General features: G+C 44.5%; 1 protein-coding gene across 3 annotated transcripts in view; it reads right to left on the bottom strand.

Moving 5' to 3' along the window:
- PRDM10 (PR/SET domain 10) overlaps window positions 1–20,042 on the bottom strand; it is an 825,235-nt gene that overhangs the window by 261,835 nt on the left and 543,358 nt on the right. For all 3 annotated transcript variants that reach the window (XM_069614147.1, XM_069614145.1, XM_069614146.1), the window contains exon 14: window positions 18,023–18,202. In XM_069614147.1, coding sequence (XP_069470248.1) covers window positions 18,023–18,202 — 180 coding nt within the window. The remainder of the gene's footprint in view (window positions 1–18,022; window positions 18,203–20,042) is intronic.

The raw sequence follows: 20,042 nt of genomic DNA, 5'->3' as shown, positions 1-20,042 counted from the left end.
CATGGTATCATAAGCACGACAGACACAATGGTTACAGTTTCGAAAACCTTTATTTATATTGCAGGGATTTGAAAAACTCCTAACTAGCCCTAACTGTAAGATGGGAGCAAGCTCTACCATCGAAATAAAAAGAAAATAGCCCTGTCAGTCTTGTCCAAATAATATTTAAACTAGAAAACCTAATGCCTGCTCTCACTCTCATTCTTCTAAATTTTTGGAAATGGTTTAAAAAAGGGGGGAATAAAATAGTGTGAAAACAAATGTCAGGATGGCAAAATTGGGTGACAGTCTCCTCTTTCCCATTTTGGACAGCATCAGCACTTGAACACACTCAGTCTAAGCAAGCAGTTTTGGCAGCCTGCTCTGTCTTTTGACTGTTCATCATTAGCTCCTCTCAGTCGGGCTCAAGCTTTTCTCCTAGCTCAGTTCATCAGTTTTCACTCTTCTCAGGACTTCCCACAATTGGACTCAAATCCTCTTTCCCTCGCAAGGCTTCCCTTGTCCTTGTAGGTTAACTATGATTTTCGCTAGGTTTCCCTCAGCCGGGATCAAACCCTTCAATGTTTAATGCTCCTTCAAAACAGTTCACAACAGTCCCCCTGTGCCAGGCTCAGACCTCTCAAAAATAAAGTTCAGCACAAACAAGCACAGGGCTCCCTTCCCCACGCTTATGTCTTATATCACAATCCTCACACAGTCGGGCTTCCCTCAGTCGGGTGAGAGCCTGTAGTTTACTTTTTTATCTTGCGTCAATGTCTTGTTTCCCTCGATTGGTCCCAAGCCTTTTCTGATATTCACATCACCATCAATGTCAATTTTGATTACCAAGGCTACGGTTGTCTCCCAGTTGCTATTCTTCCCATAGTTTACAGTTCACGATACATTTCACCTGAGAACTTCAAATGAGCGGCTCTTTCTTTTTCCCCTGACCACTCAGTTATTATGGATCTTGCTTGCACATGCAGAAGTCGTCTTCACTCTCGCCTATCCTCATGTTCAATCAATCTGGTGTCTGTTACATTTGTTGCACTCGCGCATACCAGGCTTATCACTCTCCTTGACTCACTGGTTACGATCGACGGCTTTTTCCTTTAGTGGTTTCTTGTAGTCACATCCTTGGTTCTGCCTTTTTGGTGGTGCCTCCCCAACTCGATCGTTCACCCGGGAGGGTAGCGTCTTGCTGTACACGGCCTTACTCAGAAAAGATCATTCCTTTTAGTGCGTCGCCTCGCTTCCATTTTACAGCAATTAAATGTCTCAGGACTTCCAGTCCCAGAATGCACCTGGTTGGTTTTTGCTCTTGCTTCACAGCTCCCCAAAACGGCCTCCTCTGGTTTTGGGACCTGTAGGAGCTTCAATGGGGATAGGTCTTGAGGTCAGGGTCTCATCGCCTGACCCTCAGAGAGCTGGGCTTGCCTGCTTGGCCCAGAGGAGGAGCGCTGGTGTGGCACAGCCAGGACACCCCAGCTGTCCCTAGTTTTACCTCCTGGACGTACAGGTCTCTCCCTTCACTGCAACCTCTCCTGCATTCAAAGGTCCAGTGTGGTGATTTCCTCATCCTGCAGGTCTGCCAGGGTTTGTGCAGCTCAACTGATCTTCCTCTGTCGTCTTGACACCTTCCAGCATCCCTAGCTCGCTCAAAGTATGCTTTTCTGCTCCACCTTTAATACTGGTGGGGAGGAGTAATGAGAGTCAGGAGTGAGTACTTGTCCAGACCTGCCTGACTCTGCCTGACCTTGTTAATGGGACAAAATGGAGATCACACATATGAACCAATGGTGTATCGATACCTATGGGTATTCTCCTCTTCCTCGTCCCAGTGGTTTTGGGAAACAGAGGGAAGGAATTATGGGAGTTGTAGTTGTCGGGGGGGAATGTAGCAACATCTTGGGGAATCTTGTCAGGGTGAAGGGGGTGAGTGCACAAGGGCGGTTTTATTTTCCTTTTGTGTTTCTTTCGTGTTGTTATAGAAGTATACTGGGTTTTGTTGGGATTTGATTGACAGTATCCCATAACAAATGAGGGAGTATTGGGTAGGGGAGTGTTGGAAAGGGGGAATACTGCGTCTCTCCTTAGGGCATTCTTACGCAGTCCCCAAAGATCCCCTTCCCAGGTGATCCACCCTTGTTTGTCCGTCCCCAGAGTTGGGATCCAAGTGTGACGGCCCTTTCCTGGCCACCTGAACAAAGGATGCCCAATGTCTGTAAGTGAGAATACCCTCGGGTTTCTCACACATGCCTGACCTCCACTACTCTCAGCAGGCCTCTTCCTTGTCCCAGTACCAGAGTGGTAAAAGCACTTAGTCCTCATTGCTCCTAGTTGTTTCTTCTGCATCCCAGTACTACTAGCAGTCATACATGAGGAAGTCAGGGGAGTAGAGTCAAAATACTCAAGCGCTTTGAAGCACTTCACTGGTGTATAAGCGCTTTACGAATAAACAATTTCAAAGGCGGGGGAAGGGTTGATCAGTCGTAGGAAAAGGGGGATACTATGTCTCTCCTGAAGGCATTCCACTCCCAGTCCTCACAGACCCTCCACCCAGGTGATCTTTAACAATTTTTGCTCTTTTCCGATCACGTTTGGACTGAGGATATCTCATGCTCTTGTCAGCCAATGGGACGTTGATAACCGTATCCCACAATGGTCCCTGGAATAAGGGTTTCTACTTGGACGGGGGATAGGGAATCCCACATCTCACCTGAGGGTACCCCACTCCCAATTCCCAAGAACCCTCCACCCAGGTAATCCTCCCTCAGTTGTCCGCCTCCAGGGTCAGGATCCACAAGCAATGTCCTTTCCCTGGCCATCTGTGCAGAGGATCCATGGGGAGTAGAAGTGAGAATACCCTCATGCTTCTCACATACCCTTCTCAATATAAACAGCCTCCCGCACAAGGGACTGATGTTGTATGGTTTTGAGGGGGTGGTTCCTGTTGTAACCTTGTTTTGATCTCCGTCCAGTCCCATACAGTATTATCTGCTTCACCTGAATTTTTTCGCCACCTGTTAGACAGAGAAAAGGAGGTCTGGGAAGGATTGACCTTGTATAATAATGATGAGAAATCAGTTCCAATAATGGCTTCTTTCGGTAACCCAGGAATAATGGCAGATGGAAAATTAGTAGTTACCCCTTTTACGTGACTGGGGACCTTTGATCTAGGATAGATTTCCTGATCCCCATGTACTTCAGTAGGGAAGCTCTCTGCAACCTTTCAGGGGAGGCTAGATCAGCCCTCACTGCAGTTTGTTTACTGCCAGATTCTCCTAAGGCGTGTACTGAGATTGCATTGACCACTGCTGACTGTTAGGCAGAATTGCATGCAGTACCCTCTGAGAACACCACACACAATTAGGACTACCGGCGTAAGCAAAAACCAAACTTTGGTATAAGTCTGTACCACACATTTTCTGGTAGCGAGCTAAGCAGCCAGACTTATTTCAAGAGGGAATGTGAGCAGTAGTTGAAGTTACACAAAAGTATCACAATCACAGTGATTCAAGTAGACACTTACACTCAAGGTTTCTTGGTAAAAATACTTCTACATTTATTTACACAATCATTTAGAAAACATTCACTAGTAGAAATCAACCTAATATAAAACACCAACATACTACAGTAAAAAATCCTAAACTGTGGGGACAGTTTGAGCTCCCCTGAAAAAGGAGCCAAATGGCACTTCAATTACTTTCAATGAGAATAGAAAGACATAGGTTTGTACAATGGATTAGAAAACACTTCTGTTAGGCAATGCAAAGGTTCAGTGTACCAGGAGGGTCAGTTCAATTCAATAGGCCAGGCTAAAGTCAATAGTCTAGTGTTCTTGGATAGGACAGATCAGTTATGGTAACAAATCGAGAAGTCTTTGTAAAAGTTCACAGAAGTAGTTTAGACGAAAAAGAAAGATATGCTGGGTCACAAGCTGATTAGGCCTACAAGTTGGGAAAGTTTCACTAACTTTCACCACGAGAGTTAGGATCTCTTAACCGGATGGCACAGTACCTTAAAGTGAGCAAAAAGATGCAGCTGAAGACAGTGTTTCCTGGAAGTTCCTGCAGATTTCGCTGTTCCTGAGCCTCAATCGTGGGGACAAGAGAGACGACGTCGGGGGACTCCTGCACTGCACGGGATCATCGTCGGAGCAAACAAAATGGAGTTACTTCAGCTCAAGTAGCCGTTGCTTCAAGGCACAAACTGGTTTCCCTCTCCCTGGCTAAACCTTAACCAGCATTGAGAATGGTATCCAGGTGTCTTCTGAGCTGATTGGTCCCACCAACTCAAAAGGAAGAAGCCGTCCTTGAAGGAATTTCTCTGTCGAATGAAGTTCTGGCAATTCGAATTTGCAGCAGGGCTTCACTGGGCAAACCAACGGTCCAGTGGTTGCAGCAGCTGTCCTCTTCGGTTCTTTCGTTCGAGTGGTCGACTGCCTTCCAGTCCTGGAGACTCGCCTTTTAAACAGTTTTCTCTCATTCATTCCAGCCTAGCTGCCACTCACCCACAGGGTGGCTGTCCTCGCCAGACAATCAAGCCAGCCAATCACGCCAGAGTGCATTTAGGTATCCTAGGAGACTGAGCACAGGGAGTTTCGGGCACCTCCCTTACTTCCTGCCCACCCCAGACACTCAGACGCCAAGGACAGACTTCAGTCCTGAAGCCCACCAAAGGCTCACGAACAAAAAGACCAAACCTGGTTTGGCACGCAGAGTTAAACACAAGAAGGACCTTTCCACAAAGAAACGTTGAAAAAAGATTACCGGAGTCGTTTTTTACAGAGGGGTCTTGGGCACCATATTGAAAAACATGGCGCCCCTGATTTTTAGCTACCAGTGTTCGCGTTTGGGAAAAATCATGGTAGTTCGTTAGAAAACCACTGCCACCAGCCATTTATAGGAAAGGGTAGCATTTGACTGCTACAAGAGTGTTTAGACACAGAGGATACACATTATGCAGGGAAAAGATATGATTGTAGTCTGGACGGGAAACATGAGCTGACCTTTGACAATCTGGACATTGAAATGTACATTAAAAAGCTAAGTAAATCAAAAGCCCCTGGCCCTGATGGCCTATCTAATGTTATGTTAAGATCTAATCCCGAGATCTGGGCTGCCATTCTAGGAGTAATTTTCAATCAAATCATTGCTAGTAAAAGTATCCCGTCTCGTGGCAAAAGTCAATCATCGTCCCAATTTACAAAAAAGGGGACAAATTGAACCCAAAAAATTATAGGCCCATCGCGCTGTTAGATGCGCCAGGGAAAATATTCTCACAGCTTCTCTTGAGAGACTTCAATAGATGGACCAAAGAATCAGGAATTAATGATCCATACCAAACAGGTTTCATAGTAGGAGTTGGCACCTCTGTGAATTTGTGGCTTTTGGATGCCATTAAACATCATGAATTGCAGGTAAAACAATCACTGTATATGGCCTTTATTGATTTTGAAACCGCTTTTGATTCGGTTTCAAGATCCTTATTGCACAGAAAGCTAAAGGAAATTTCGTGCCCAAAGTATTTAAGACATTGGATAATGCAGTTTCATACGAACACTTCGATACAAGTGCGCTTGTCTATGGACGGTGCTTTATCCAATTCGATTAAAACATACAAGGGCCTGAAACAGGGGTGCTTATTAGCATCAACACTTTTTAATTTCTTTATTTCAGATATAGTAAAGAAATTTAGGGGAGTTCTCTCAGATGCACCACGCCTTGGTAAGCATCCCATACCGTGCATGTTTTACGCTGACGATTTAGTCCTGTTGGCAAAAACGACAAAGGGATTACAAAATTTACTTGCTCAATTGGGGGAATATGTGCAAGCAAATGCCTTGGTGATCAATGTAGCAAAAACTAAAATTCTAAAGAATGTACACAACAAAAATGCAAGAGCATCTCGTCTCTCTTTGGCCCTGGGGGGAAAGATCTTGGAGAACTTGTCCCAATATAAATACCTGGGTATGAACATAAACACGTCTAAAGTAGATGCTCCTTATCTAGAGGAATTGGAAAAAAAAAATCAGTACTTCAACCTAGCAAGCATCTATCATAAATTATAGCTTCTGTACATTCTCTCTCAAGCCAATAATCTCTTTTTACTGTCAAAAGGTAGTACCAACTATTCTTTATGGTGCGGAATCTAAGACGTGGAGAAATGAGATGGTCTGGCAAAGATTGGAAGGTCAATTTTGGAAGAGGGTTTTGCATGTGCCAAAAGCTTCTCAGATGTGTTTATTGAGATACGAACTGGGTATTTCTTCACTAAATGCTATGTATATGTGAAAACTATGTAGTCTCTATAGAAAGTCTATTATAGTCCAACAGGATAATTTCTCCCTTTTGCAAGTTTTGTCGAGTTATATGAGAACGAGTGAACATAGAGCAGTTAGCATCTGGCGCCAACAAGTTAGGAACTATTTGATAAAAACGGAAATCGCAGAAGAACTATTGATAATGAATCCTGAAAAAGCAAAAGAAAAAATAATGATTTGGGACTGGACAAACACATACGAACAATGTCAAAGAACTGCCCATGCTCTACATCATAAAATCGTCATTAAAAAAATGAGGACATCAGAAAGTTATTTGTTAAAGTTCCCTGGTGCTGAGGCAAGAAATGTTTTTTTAAGGTTCAGAATGAATTGGTGGTACACAAAAAGTAACTTAGCCAAATGGAAAATCATTAGCAAAATAGAGAGCTTTTGTCGATTCTGTAAAAAAACTGAAAAAGCAGAAACTTTATATCATCTGGTAGCAGAATGTCCTATTCTGTTGACTATGAGAATAGAATGTTTCAAAAAACATTTTGAAACACATATTGCTCTCTCAGTTGAAAATTTCTGGCATCGAATTTATAATACCCAGATTACTACCATAAGAATAGCTGTTGTCAATTTTTTGAAAGAGTTAAAATTAAAGGAAACTTTGTTTAGTGCTGAGATAATATAACCGAAATATATAAGTATGTCAACGACAACTACTCTAATCTGCAAAGTATTTAGATGGAAAATATATATATTAGATCATTTATATATAGATTTTCGTTTCTCTACCTTGACTACATTTGATTCTTAGAATATCATCTTATGAATACCTGGGTATTGTCTTTTGGTTTTATTTTGCTAAATGATTTTTAATTAGAAATGTCACATTGTTTAATTTCTATATATAAATTGTATTTTCATTTTTTTATTTTTTATTTTTGTTTATCAGCAAATTTTACTCTTGCATGAATTATGAGGTGTCTTAATTTTTGTATAAATTTGTATTGAAAAGAAAAAAAGAGTGTTTAGACACAGGGGATACTATGTAACCCCTCCAGCACTCCATTGTAAGATGGGTCTAAGTCAATTTCACTTTACATTCTCTGGGAAACAGTAGTTTATCCCAGAGAAGGTATTTAAACCTTTGGGAAGTCTAACACACATGAAAAAGAAGATGCCTATGGAGTGGTCTAAAACTCCATATCCAAAGAATATAAACACAGAAAACTAATAGAATTAAAAACTGCAGAGTCCCAAAGTTCAACAAAAGAGCCGGGGGTCTCTAAGGTAGAGATGAATTAGCATATTGTGAGAATTCCCCCTAACCCTGACTTATAGGTGGCCATGTTCCACAAAAGAAATTACTTTGGACTTCTATTTCTGCATTATTTCCTGGATAGTCCCACTTTTCTCTTGTTTAGTAAGGAGTTGCACGTGCGTGCTGCGTATTTGTTTGTTGTGCTGGTAATGATGTGGTAGCCAGACTGTCGATGATGATAGTTTTGTTGTCAGTGTGATGCAAGTAACTAATCCAAAACTCCCCATGATGCGACTGGGGATTTCTGAACCAATTCCCCAGATTTTCGTGGCGCAGGAACAGTGCAATTACTGACAGGGAAGGCCAAACAAATGCAGTTGTCCAAGAAGGTATGTTTGTAGTACATCCACAATCAGCAGCAATTGTTATTGTCAGAATGCTGGTTTGCAGACAGCAGGATGGTGTTGTACAGAAAACGAATTCAAGCGTAAATTACTGTTGCATAGAATTGAAAGCAGGAATGACTCAGGCTGAAGGTAGACGGGGAAACAAACTGAAGGCAGGAGTGTTGCAGGAGGGTGACTGGTAAAGGGTTCTGACTGAAGGCTAGCCAGAATACAGGCTGGGGAAAAACAGAGGCAAGTATGGGGGAGGCAGAAAGACCTGGCAGAAGGAGAAAAAGAAAGAGAGAGAGGGAAACCAAGAAGAGACACAGCGAGAGAGAGAACACGGGAAAAGGCTGAATAAGATGGTAGCAAGTTCTGGGAGGGCAAAGCAATTAACTGAAATCATAGGGACTGAAGGAGCGAGGCGCGATTCAAGACTAAACTGCGTTAAAATGCAGAGAACCGGCAGTTTAAATAGGAACCAAAAATGGGAATGAGGCTGGAACAGCAAGCCTGTGTTGCCGTAGGAAAAGATGTTCCGTGCATGTGCAAAATGTGGGACACGGAAGTCCGCACATGCGCGGTCCTGAAATAATGGTCGCCCCCACGGGACTCCACAACCCTGCAGAGCGGACCTGAGATATGCGCCACCGGGGATTTAGCCGCCAAGACAGGGCTGAGCGGCAGAGACCCCATGGAGCACAACAGCGCAGATGCGAGGAAACCCTTGAGGTAAGAGCAAGAAGGCCAGCGGGACCCCAGAGTACAGGTGTCATAACACCTCTCACCATACACACGATTTCCATGGGTTCCTCTTTTCAATTTAAGAGACAATTTCTATCTAGGCTCGCTACAGGAAAAGCATGTTAAAATGTTGGGTTTTGTTATTCTAATCTCTTCTCTCTCCAGTTCTTCCTTGGGTTTGGGTTCAGATCTCTTCTCTATGCTTATTTTCTCCCCGCTGGATACCTCTCGGAACCTGTATGGGGGTTCGACCCCCTCTTTAGGAAAAAAAAAAAGGAGGTTTTGTTTCTCCTTTTCTCTCTTCAGGTCTACGTAAAGAATGGAAATATTTGTTGGCATCAGAGAGGTTTTGAGCAGTCTCAATGGCTAATGAGAGTGTGGGTTTGTCGACTTGTAGAACAGCCCATTGGGGTAAAGGAGGTAAAGAATGAATACACTGTTCTAAGCTTAAAGCTTCTAATACTTCAGGCAATGTTTTTCCTCCTAGCCATAATGACAAAGTATTTTTAACCCGCTCCCTGAGCTCAAATTGTGTTTCTCCAGGACCCAATCTTAAATTTCTCATTTTCTGGCAGTAGAATTTACCAGTTTGACCCGCCTGTTGTATAAGTCCTTTTTTAATATCGGCTAAAAATGCAGTTCCAGGGAGATTCAACAGCTGATAAGAGGTCTAACTCTCCTTTCAAAAGGGGCCTAAATACTCAATTTTAAAGTCATTTCTCCAGTTGAATTTATGAGCTAACATATCGAAGTTCAGCAAACAATTTCCCAGGTCATCTCCATCTTTGCAAGGCTGCAAGACTCCCTGGGGAATGATGGGATTTTCCTGAGCTGCTATAAGCTTTTCTAGTCCTGTTTGTAGTTTTTTCTCCCCTTCAATTTGGTTATTAGCTAACTGTGCTAATATCCCTTCTATAGATCCTATTCTAGTAGGAGAAGATAGGGTATCACTTGATCCTCTGTCAGAGTCGGATCCAGACATACATTCTAGATACTCAGTGGTATCAGATTTTACCTCCAGATCTTCTCTTACTGGCTCTATGGGAGAGGAAGGAAGAGAGATGGCTGACATTTATGGCTCTGTTCTTATAGGGTATAAGACTCTGTATCGAATATAAGCGTGTGACTCTCAATCTACGTGGAGGATTTTGTCCTCATGTTTCAAATGGTATGCAGTCAGTGTATGGGTATCTATGAGGAGTTCTGATCTATAAAATAGGTCTTGTCAAGTAACAGGAATCTGCAACTGATGTGCAAGATATTTCTTTAGGTCTAGGATACGCTGGTGACCTAGTACTTCACAATTATATCCTTCTTTGAGGTTTGCTGAATTATTAATCACATAAGGGTCCCTCAACTTGTATCGGTTGATCCACATCCCACACCTGACCCCATTTGTGAAGGCATCTTCAAGTAAGACACAGACAACAGATTCTGAATGAACAATAAAAGTTTAACTTAAAAGTCAGGATGGAAAAACGCCCATCTTGCTCTATCCTATAGTGGCATTTCGCTACCAAACCAACACTAAGGAAAGTCAAAGTCCAAAAGTTCAACTTGGGAATCTGACTGTGTCCTAAACCCATACTTGCCCTCACAACTAATAGATACAATGTGTAGGGATGTCAGTAACCAATAAGACGGTGATCAACACGAAGTTCGGTGCTCTGTCCTACTCACAGCTTTCCTTCGGCTCTCTTCCCCAAGTATAAAGCAGTTCAAATAAATGTCTCAGGATTGCCTTAAGTTCAGATATAAAGTTAAACGAATACTCTGGGTTCCCTTGCCCAAGTACCAACCACTAAAAGCATATTAAACCTCAGGGTTCCCTTCCCCCCAAGATCTGCTTCCAATTTAAAAATATATTTTCCAGCTTCCTTAATTGTCCGCGCCACACTTGTGCCCTCTGGATGTGGTTCGTCTTGGTATAACAATATCATTTGGCAGAAGGTTGTAGTTTAAACATTGATCAGAGTTCATCTCGAAAGTTCTATTCACTCTAGATCCCAAAGTATTATTGGTTCACTTGTATTAAACTCCTTTGCGATTGTTAGAATTCTGTTTAAGGTTCACTTGTAAGTTCAAAAAGAAATTGTGCTTGTAAAGTTCACTTGGAAGTTACATTCACAAAAAAAGTATTTTGCTATGGAATTCATCTATGTCTGAATTTCATAGGTATTAAAGATCTTCATTCAGTTTGCACTGGTGTTGTGTCATTGTATAATGCTTTTAACAATGTGCCCATCACTCAGATGTTCGTAGTAATTAGCAAAAGTTTCATTTATTTCATCTTGATGTTATCTGTCTCTGTATGGTGCCTATGTGCCCAGCACTCAAAGGTATTGTACGTTTTGTCCGACTATAAAAGTCCGACCCCACCAAAAGACGTAAAACAAACACCACGAAAAGTTCGGACTACCAAAAGTCAGAACTTTTCGTGGTGTGTGTTTAGGTCTTTTGGTGGGGTCAGACTTGCGGCTGGGGGGTTATCCCCCACAACTAAACCCTCACTACAGTGAGCGGGGGTTACCGGGGACAGCCCCCCATGCCCCAGACAAATGCAGGAAAAAAAAAGCCGGGGGCTGCGGGGTGTCCCCCGATAGTGAGCAGGGTGGTGTGGGGGACATCCCCGCAGCACACCCTGTAAAAAGTAAAAAAAAAAAAAGCGAGGGCTGCAGGGTGTCCCCCGCAACGCCCCGCTCGCTATACTTTACAGTATAGCGAGCGGGGCGTTGCGGGGGACACCCCCGCAGCACACCAGAAGAAAAAAAAACGGGGGCTGCAGCATTGTCCCCTGCAACATCCCGCTCGCTATACTTTACAGTATAGTGAGCGGGAGTTGCAGGGGAAACCCTTGCTGCTCCGGAAAAAAAAAGAAAAAAGAAAAGGACCCTGCAGCGCCGGTTCCCGATCACAGAAGTGAAAGGGAACTGCTACTGCAGGGACACAGCGTGAAGGAAAGGTAAGTAGGGTTTGGTTATGTTGGGGATGTGGTAGGGGGTAGGGTGTGGGTGGGGGAGTGTTGTGGGTGTGGGTGGGGGTGTGGGTGTGGGTATATAGGGGTTTTGAATGCGTGTTAGCATGGGAAATGTGCAAACCTTCCACGACGGAAAAACCACGCAGATCCCACTCGAAGACCTTTGTTACAATTAAAGATGGTGTCATTCATTTAGTTTCTTTGTTAGAGGCTTGTGAAAGTTGCCTTTGTAATGTGCACAGCACTGGGAGGCTTTTGATAACGTACCTTCTCACTGTAAGGACTGGGAATTGAGGTGCTGGTCTGGTGTGCTGTGGCAGGAGTCACGATACCAGGGCTAACAGGATTTGGTGGTGTCAGGCAGCAGATGCCTGTTATTCATGGGAAAACGTACATTCCTGTGGTGCTGGGCGGTGGTCACGTGACCTGACAAGTGTTAGGGAGGCTGCCGTGACAGCTTCTTAAGCCCCGCCTCTGCCCTTCCTGCTTGTTGGTGATTCGGAATTATGCAGGCACGGACCGAGGGCAGGAGCAGGTGGGGTTCATCTTTGGTGAGGATGAGAACAGCAGGAGAGTGGGTGAGGCGGAGGCGTGCTTGGGGGAGCTTTGTACTCTTTGTTGGTTCCGCTCCAAGTTAACGCGGTGATTGGCGCATGCAACGCCCACTCCTCGCAGCGACGTCAGGAGTTCAGCGGGCTGCCGTGTCCTTCCTGGCTTCACGCTTCATCTGCTAACGCCTGGGGGCACTGGGGACAGCTCCCTAGGCCAAAGATAAGTGCCGCACAGAAAACGTATAATTTAGTGTGAGAACGTTTAACATGTGGGGCATATAAAGGCAAAACTGTGTCATTGCGGCAGCAGGCAAATACATAGGGATAAGTTACAGTAGCTAAGTGTGGAATTCTTGAGACAATTCCTTACACCATGGGGAGGATTTGCTCAAGGAAAGAACAGGAAAGAATCATTGTTGCTGTTGCAACCATCGCTACGCTTTTATGTTGTTCTGTGCCCCATGTTATTCGTGCTTCTGAGTCTCTATGGGACCAATGTATGTGCTTTCATGTGTTGGGTACACTATCTTGCAACCATCTGCTTCTAGTCATGCTATGCATGTATGAGTATGTTAACACTGGAGGACAGGAGAGTGAAGGATTGAGAACTGAGGCTCTTGATTAAGGAAGAGCATTCTGGTATCACATGAGGGTAAAGGTGTCAGGAGGTACCGCAAGTGAGTTAGGGTTAGTCATCCAATTGAGGGTAAGCTTAATACATGTTACTGTGGTTACAACTGTTATGGGATTCCCTTTACTCCTCCTTCCCATCCATTAACGTTTCCTAACTCTCTTTCTGGTGTTCCCAAGTCCCCCTACGTATCCAGAACTTCTCCCTAACCCTCTTCCCCCGCTGGCTGCCACATGGTGACCTGTTACCCATAATCAGGAACCTGTGCCAACCTAGGGTGGAGGGTCGACTTCCATTCAGCTTCTGTGGTCAGGGTGAAGTTGCGTTATTTCCCCAGTGGGCTTCACACTCATGCACGTGACCACTCTGATACAAAGTATACTTATTTGTTCAAAGACTAATGAGGATTTCATTAAGAGACTTCAAACAACATGACCCCTGCATGCAACCACTCCGATACATAGTAATCCTCTGCGGAACTTCAAACTTTTGCATTCCGAGTTTCCTTTTGCATAGAAACTCACTGGTTTCTTCTTTCGGTGTTTCTGCAGCGCTGACTTCTCGGCCTTTGGTCCTCAGCTTCAGGACGCCTTCTGCTCCTAAGGCACTCCTGGGTCACCGTCTGATTCCAGGAGAATGGGCACAGGGAATGCCTTGAAAAGGGATAGCCTCCAGGCACAGCTTCCCTTTGATTTTTGTGCGGACCCACAGAGCCCCAGCACCCGGGCTGTACTCCGGTGAACCGTTAACTTGCTGCATGCACACAGCTTCCTGATGCATTCTCTTGCCTCGCCGCTGCAGCTCCTCCAACGCCACAGTGTCTCCTGGTTCATCCTCTCCTGCTCCACCTCCTCCAGCAACTAGATTGGGCCTTTTACACACCTGCAGGTGCTGTTGTACAATTAGGCCTGGCCATCATTAAGAGGGCATGCCTGACCTCGCCTACTCTCAGCAGGCCTCTTCCTCGGCCCAGTACTATAGTGGTAAGAACACAGTCCTCATTGCTCCTAGTTGCCTCTTCTTCACCCCAGTACTTCTAACAGTCATACATGAGGAAGTTAGGGGAGTGGATTCAAAATACCCCATAAAGGCGGGGAAGGGTTGGGTTGATCAATTTTAGGGAAAGGGGGATACCATGTCTCTCCTGAAAAGACATTCCACTCCCAGTCCTCACAGACCTACACCCAGGTGATCTTGAACCTTTTTTGCTCTTTTCCTAACACGTTTGGACTGAGGATCTATCTTGCATACTCTTTTCTCAGCCAATGGGGCGTGGATAACAGTATCCCATAATGGCCCCTGCAATAAAGGTTTCTTCTTGGACAAGGGATGGGGAATACCACATCTCGCCTGAGGGTACCTCGTTCCCAATTCCCAAGGACCCTCCATCCAGGTGATCCTCCCTCGATTGTCCGCCTCTGGGGTCAGGATCCACAAGCAATGGCCTTTACCTGGCCATCTGTGCAGAGGATCCCAGGGGAGTAGAAGTGAGAATACCCTCAGGTTTCTCACAGAACATTGGTAACCCAAGTACTGGGATGAGGTGGGACGCAGGAGCAATGAAGAATACTACAAAGTAGGAACTGCAGTGGTATAGACTTCCACTGAGGTGTGGTCCTGCTTACGCGATAAAGTCCAAAGAAGGACTGTCTGTCGGGGAGACACAGTCAACCAGGAGAGACCATGATGCCCGAGAAGCACGAAGGAGACAGAGAAGGGCAGGATGGAGCTGAGAGCAGTCTGCTCCCGGAGTCAAGAGGACAACTGGACTCCTTTACCCGACAGCGTACAGGTGGTAACAGGAGGCTGGCAAACGGTGACACAAATGCAAGAAGCAGCGTCCATACCGTCACTACAAGGGTCGGGAAGGAGATCCGCAAGGTGAAGGAAATGAGCTGCAGAGAAGCCCACGCAGCACTCAGAGCAGGAGAAGGACCCCAGAAAGAACCTGCCACGCATCCCAGGTGTAGCCAAGCTAATCGGAGCGGCACAGGGACTAGTAAGGGCCAGAAGGTGCAGATGTCAGGGCTGGTGATTGGAACAGGCCTGTAGTGGTTCATAAGATTGGGGGCTGTTTCTTTCAGAATAAGTATTGTAGGTTTCCCAATTTAAGATGGAGGAATGCTGGGCTGATCTGATTGGCTGGGAGGACAATGGCCTGGGTACTTGGCTGAGGTGCAGGGTTCTAGAACTGCCTTTTATCCCTAGAAACTCAGAGACTGGTTGTATTTTATACTTTTCCTTAATTTTAGGCCCAATCTAGAGTCCTAAGAAAGCATCACAGAAGTAAGGAGTCAGCAGAAGCAGTGGAAATCGCAACCTTGAAGACTGCAAGTGTGAGTATTTCATTTTGAGTTCCAAAAACCAGAGAAAGCATAACGCCTAACAAACCTAAGTTGCAGTTCATTTGAAGTCTAAAGTAAGGACAAACTGTTGAGTTACTTGATTAGAGCCAACAGAGAAGAAAGTTTCAGCAACTTAATGTAAAACAGAACTGTAAATAGAAAATTTTCATGTAAATTATTAGAAGTGAAAAAATAAGCAAGGCGCACTGTGTCAAGACTGTTAAACTGATACAGGAAGGAAGACAGAGTTGCGCTTAGCGAAAGACTGCAGAAGGTTGTGACTTTATTTCAGTTCAGACTTTAAAGTGGCAAAGCATTACTTGTTATTATCTGTGCTGTGCGCAAGCCTGTTTCGGTTAAATGTGCGTGTGTTCCATGACGTGGTGTATCCTTCGAGAGAGAGCACAATCTTGAATATGCTAATGCACGTGTTAAAGGGGTGCGTTAGTAACAAAGACCGTCGTACGCACGAGTCTGCCGCTTGATCTCCAGCGCGGGAAGGAGGCGTGAGCGAGAAGTCAATGTAATAATTTATACGGCTGGAGCGGGTGTCTTTATACGTGTGGGCCAGCTGTTTACTTAGCGCGGTTGTGCGCCCGCTCTTCAGAATCAACGTAGAGTACTAATGAAGCGCGAAAACTAACTACTAATATTATCTCCCGCTCCCTATCTTGCAATTGCGGGGGCGGTGGCAAGGTCAATTCCTGAGAGACTGCTCATTACCGATTAAGCTTCAATGTTGTTGACTCAAACGCATAGCAGTAGAAAGAGAACTACAGTTTTTAAAGGAGACACACAAGTTACAATGCATTAAGCTAGTTTCATAATTCAAGATAGAAGAAAAGAAAGTAATTACAAGTGTTTATACAAGAGAAGAAAGACTCCCTTCTGATTATCAAGACTAGTTCAGCAGAAGACATTTAGTCCTTTGGAGATAGAAGTAAGGACAATAGGCAACAGCCTGGGTTATGGAAGACTTGGAGGAAATTCAAGCTCTACAACCTTAGTCTTGAAGTGAAGCACTATTACAATATTGAATCTGTTCATTTGAGATAGTTTCAAAAGGAGTTGAACTATAGAACTCATTCTTCCAGAACAGGTAAACTACTAATACATGGGTTACTCACTAGTAAGGTAAATTTAGTGACATTCTAGCCTCCAAGCAATTGCCGGAGGCTCAGCGGGTAATAGCTTAACATTGTAATACATTTTCTTCCAAGAAGGTAGGAGTCACTTGTGTATATGTAACCAGGTACATTGGTTTTTACCACAGATTTCGAGGACAGCCAGAAGGTTGAGAGTCTGCAGTTTCTCGTTTGTTGTTTTATCCACTACACCTTTCCCTTTCTTGGGGTTTTCATCTCAAGTGTATACAATAGGGTTGAGCAGGGAACTCCTTGTGAGGATCTGTTGGATCAGCATCAGCTCCTGCGGATTTCGGCTTGCCAGTCATGACAGCAGGAGGCACAAAACCTGTACCGAGATTACGAGCAGGACTAACTTCCTTGTGTCAGTACTTGGCAAGCGAGGCAGCCAAGGGGGACATAAAGAGAGGGGGAGAGAAACCTGGGTCGGGGACCCCACCCAGAAGAGTGATACGAGTAATTTTCCTCGTGGCAGTATTGAAACCAAGTGGGCCAAACAAGAAGAGAAACAAGGGCTGTGAACCCCAAACCAAGAGCGCAATAGGAGTCATCTTCCTCGTGGCAGGATTTAGCAGGGAAGTGGACTTAACCAAAGAAAAAGAGAAACCAGTGTGACAGATCCTCACTACACTCAGAGCTGAGTGTTGTAAGTGTGAAACCTAATGAGGAGAAGACCTGGGGGAGTGGGTCATTCCCCCTGGTTGTAAGAGATTATGTCATAACTACTATGAGAAGGGAGTCATTTTCCTGGTAACGTGGACCGGAAAGAAGGTCCAACAAGTCTGGGGAAGGGAGTCATTCCCCCAGGCTAATTTGAGACTGAGATCAAACGCCAGGGAAAGGAAGGCATTCTCCTGGTTTATGAAGTAACTGTTATATCGGAACTTTATGACCTGAGGAAGGGAGTCACTCCGCAAGGGTATTTGGGACTGAACACCAGGAGAAGGGAGGCATTGTCCTGGCCCAACAAGGGAACAGTGTGCATTATTTGGAAGTTTGTGATCTAGGGAAGGGAATCGTCCTGCCAGACCTATTATTTGGAACTTTATTTGGAACTGTGTGACCTGGGGAGTAAGTCATTCCGCCCGGTTGTTTGAGACTGAACGCCAGGATAAGGGGGGCATTTTCCAGGAATCAGCAAAGTGCTACTTTGTTTATTAGTTTATATTGTAGGGCCAGAAGTAAGGTTTTCTTGACACAGGACAGGTGACAATTTTACTTTAACAGACATCCTGACCACCTTAGATCTTTACATGAGGCAGGGAAACCCCTCCTAGGAATAGGGAAAGCTAGGGCTTTCTTGTGCTTTATTTTACTAATAAAAGTCTGTAGCCCCAAATATGCCACCTTTGTTTCAGATTCCTTCTTCTGCACCCTTACAGAACCCCCAAAGTTTGGCACAAGAAAACCCAAAAATTGAATTCTACCCTTACACCTGCACGACATATATATGCCTCCCCATTTCCTTATTGAATGTTCTGTTGGTGTTACACTTCCTTTTAACCACCACATTGCTATCCTAAATGTTGGTCATCTTAACCTCAAACACTAGGTAAGCTTGGGCAGTAGTGAGTCAGTCTGTGATCCCATGAACACAAGGAGGAGTGAAGTGGTCCATGTATCAGTGACAGCCAACACGAAGGACATACATATCACTTAAAGACAGCATGGCATTCTTGCCCGCACAGCTCCCCCTATTACACCAGCCCCAAAGATTACTGCAACTCACCAGCATGCCTCGTCGTCGGAAGCCCATCACGCACATCCGGCACTTGAACATGCAGCTCTCGTAGTCTGTGGAAATGATGCGAGGCTTTGAAGACTTTGAGCGACCGTTGCGATCTGATTTTCTGGCTTCTCGTTCAGGATTGTGCATTCTCTGCATGTGCTCTCTCAACTTGTCCTTTCTCTGGTCAACCAAGAAAAAGAAAACAGAGCGAGAAAAAGAATCAATGAGGGGTATACCTGTTTTATAGTTAAGTGTGTGAAAATATTTGACAAGAGGTTTTACGCTTAGCCTGTATTTTAAAGGCCTAATAAATCATCGCAAATGTTTGTACTTACCTTCTATCATTGGTGTTGTTCCGTATAGACTAATTGTAGCCTTAAACCACTCTCACAGCCCGCCCGAGCCTAAGACGTGCCGCTTTGCTACTTCACATTGACAGGGTTCGGCAATTCTAAGTGTATGCTTATTCACCATAATAGGCTGGCCTCCCAAAATCCGCCCCAAGGGTTGATTTTGGAAATCCATCTGAACAACGCTGAATACTGAAGACCAGGTTATGGTGAGACCTGAAGTGAATGCTGAAAAACAGTTTGCGGTTAGATCTGAAACACTGAATGCTGAGAACCAGAGTGTGGAGAGATCTAATGAAGTGACTGTTGAGAACGAGGTTTTGTAGAGAACTACACAAGTGATGAAACAGGGACATCTGTGAAAGACTGACCCTAAGTGCAAAGGTGTGACAGAGACCTTTTTTGGTAGAGAGGACTACCGGAGGTTGGAGAGAAATCCAACAGTACAGTGAGGAGCCCTAATGAGGAGACCAGTTCAAGTTGGGAGATAAAGAGGCTGAGGTGACGACGGATGAGATGTCTGAGAAGCCATAGACCTGGGAGAGGACTACAGGAGGAGCTCAGACTGAGTAAACCATGGAAGAGCCTTCCCAGGTGAAACGACTTTCTTTTGTGTTATAAGAATAGGGATGGACATTGTAGAGTTGGGTTTTGTGATTTTCTTCTCTTAGTTAAGAATTGAAACATATGTGTTATATCTTTATGATTAGTGTGGATGCTAAGGACTTGTTAAGCATAGGCTTAGAACTTGCCGTTTTCTACATCTTTTGGACATTGTGTTGTGACAAGGGTGTGTAAGATCAGGTATGAACTTCATGTTTCAAAAGAACACCACTGAAGGTGCTGAACTCTCAATGGAACACCCATTTTGTGTTTACCCATCTGTGACACTGTTGTCATTTGATGACTTATTTCTAGACATCCCATAGTTCCTAAAAGTATTTGGAACAACCAATTCCTTATTTTGAGACTAAATAAACCAATTGTCAACCCACATTTATATTGCGTCACTTATGTAAATTCTCAACTTTCCTAGAGGCACACAGGGGATCTGCAGCAAGATGTTCCATGTGCGAGGTCTAAAGAGACCATAGTGGGATCAGGTGACCACCATGACAAGGCTGTCCGATTCTAAGATGGCGGGTCCCCTCTTTAAACCTTTGGCCCACAGTGTTGCAGGTAAACAAAAAAATGTGTACCCTTCCTAGTGGACAAAGCTCAAGGCTATGGTGCTTTACTGGTATAGGATTATGGTCCTGTCCATAAATTAGTGTGTAGGTTGGTCCGTAAAGTGGTAGATCCAAACCTGAGGTCAAAGGTATATTAACCTGTCACTGAGCTAAAACAAACCAGAGAATAGCAAACAAGAGTTTTATTTGCTAATCATACAGGCACAGTGTTGCAGGCCAGCAACAAGCAATAGGGTCATCAGTAGGAACACATGGCCTAGGAGAGAGACCAATGGCCACCATCCAATCCCAGGTTGAATCCACTAACATGGCTCAGTGCCAATAAGAGGGGCCTCATCGTTCCAGATCCATGTAAGAGCCAGAGTATTGAAGAGGGTAGGCACAAGCCATTAGTGAGGGAGTTTGAAGATGGCTTGACAGTGAGGAGAAGGAGGACGCATCGGGGAAAAGATGGAGTTGGAGGAGGGCAAGATCTGTGAG

Source organism: Ambystoma mexicanum, chromosome 9, assembly GCF_040938575.1.
Source record: "Ambystoma mexicanum isolate Mex_15411 chromosome 9, UKY_AmexF1_1, whole genome shotgun sequence".
Lineage (NCBI taxonomy): Eukaryota > Metazoa > Chordata > Amphibia > Caudata > Ambystomatidae > Ambystoma > Ambystoma mexicanum.
Note: the sequence above shows the minus strand (reverse complement) of the source record. Positions and strands in the feature narration are given on the sequence as shown.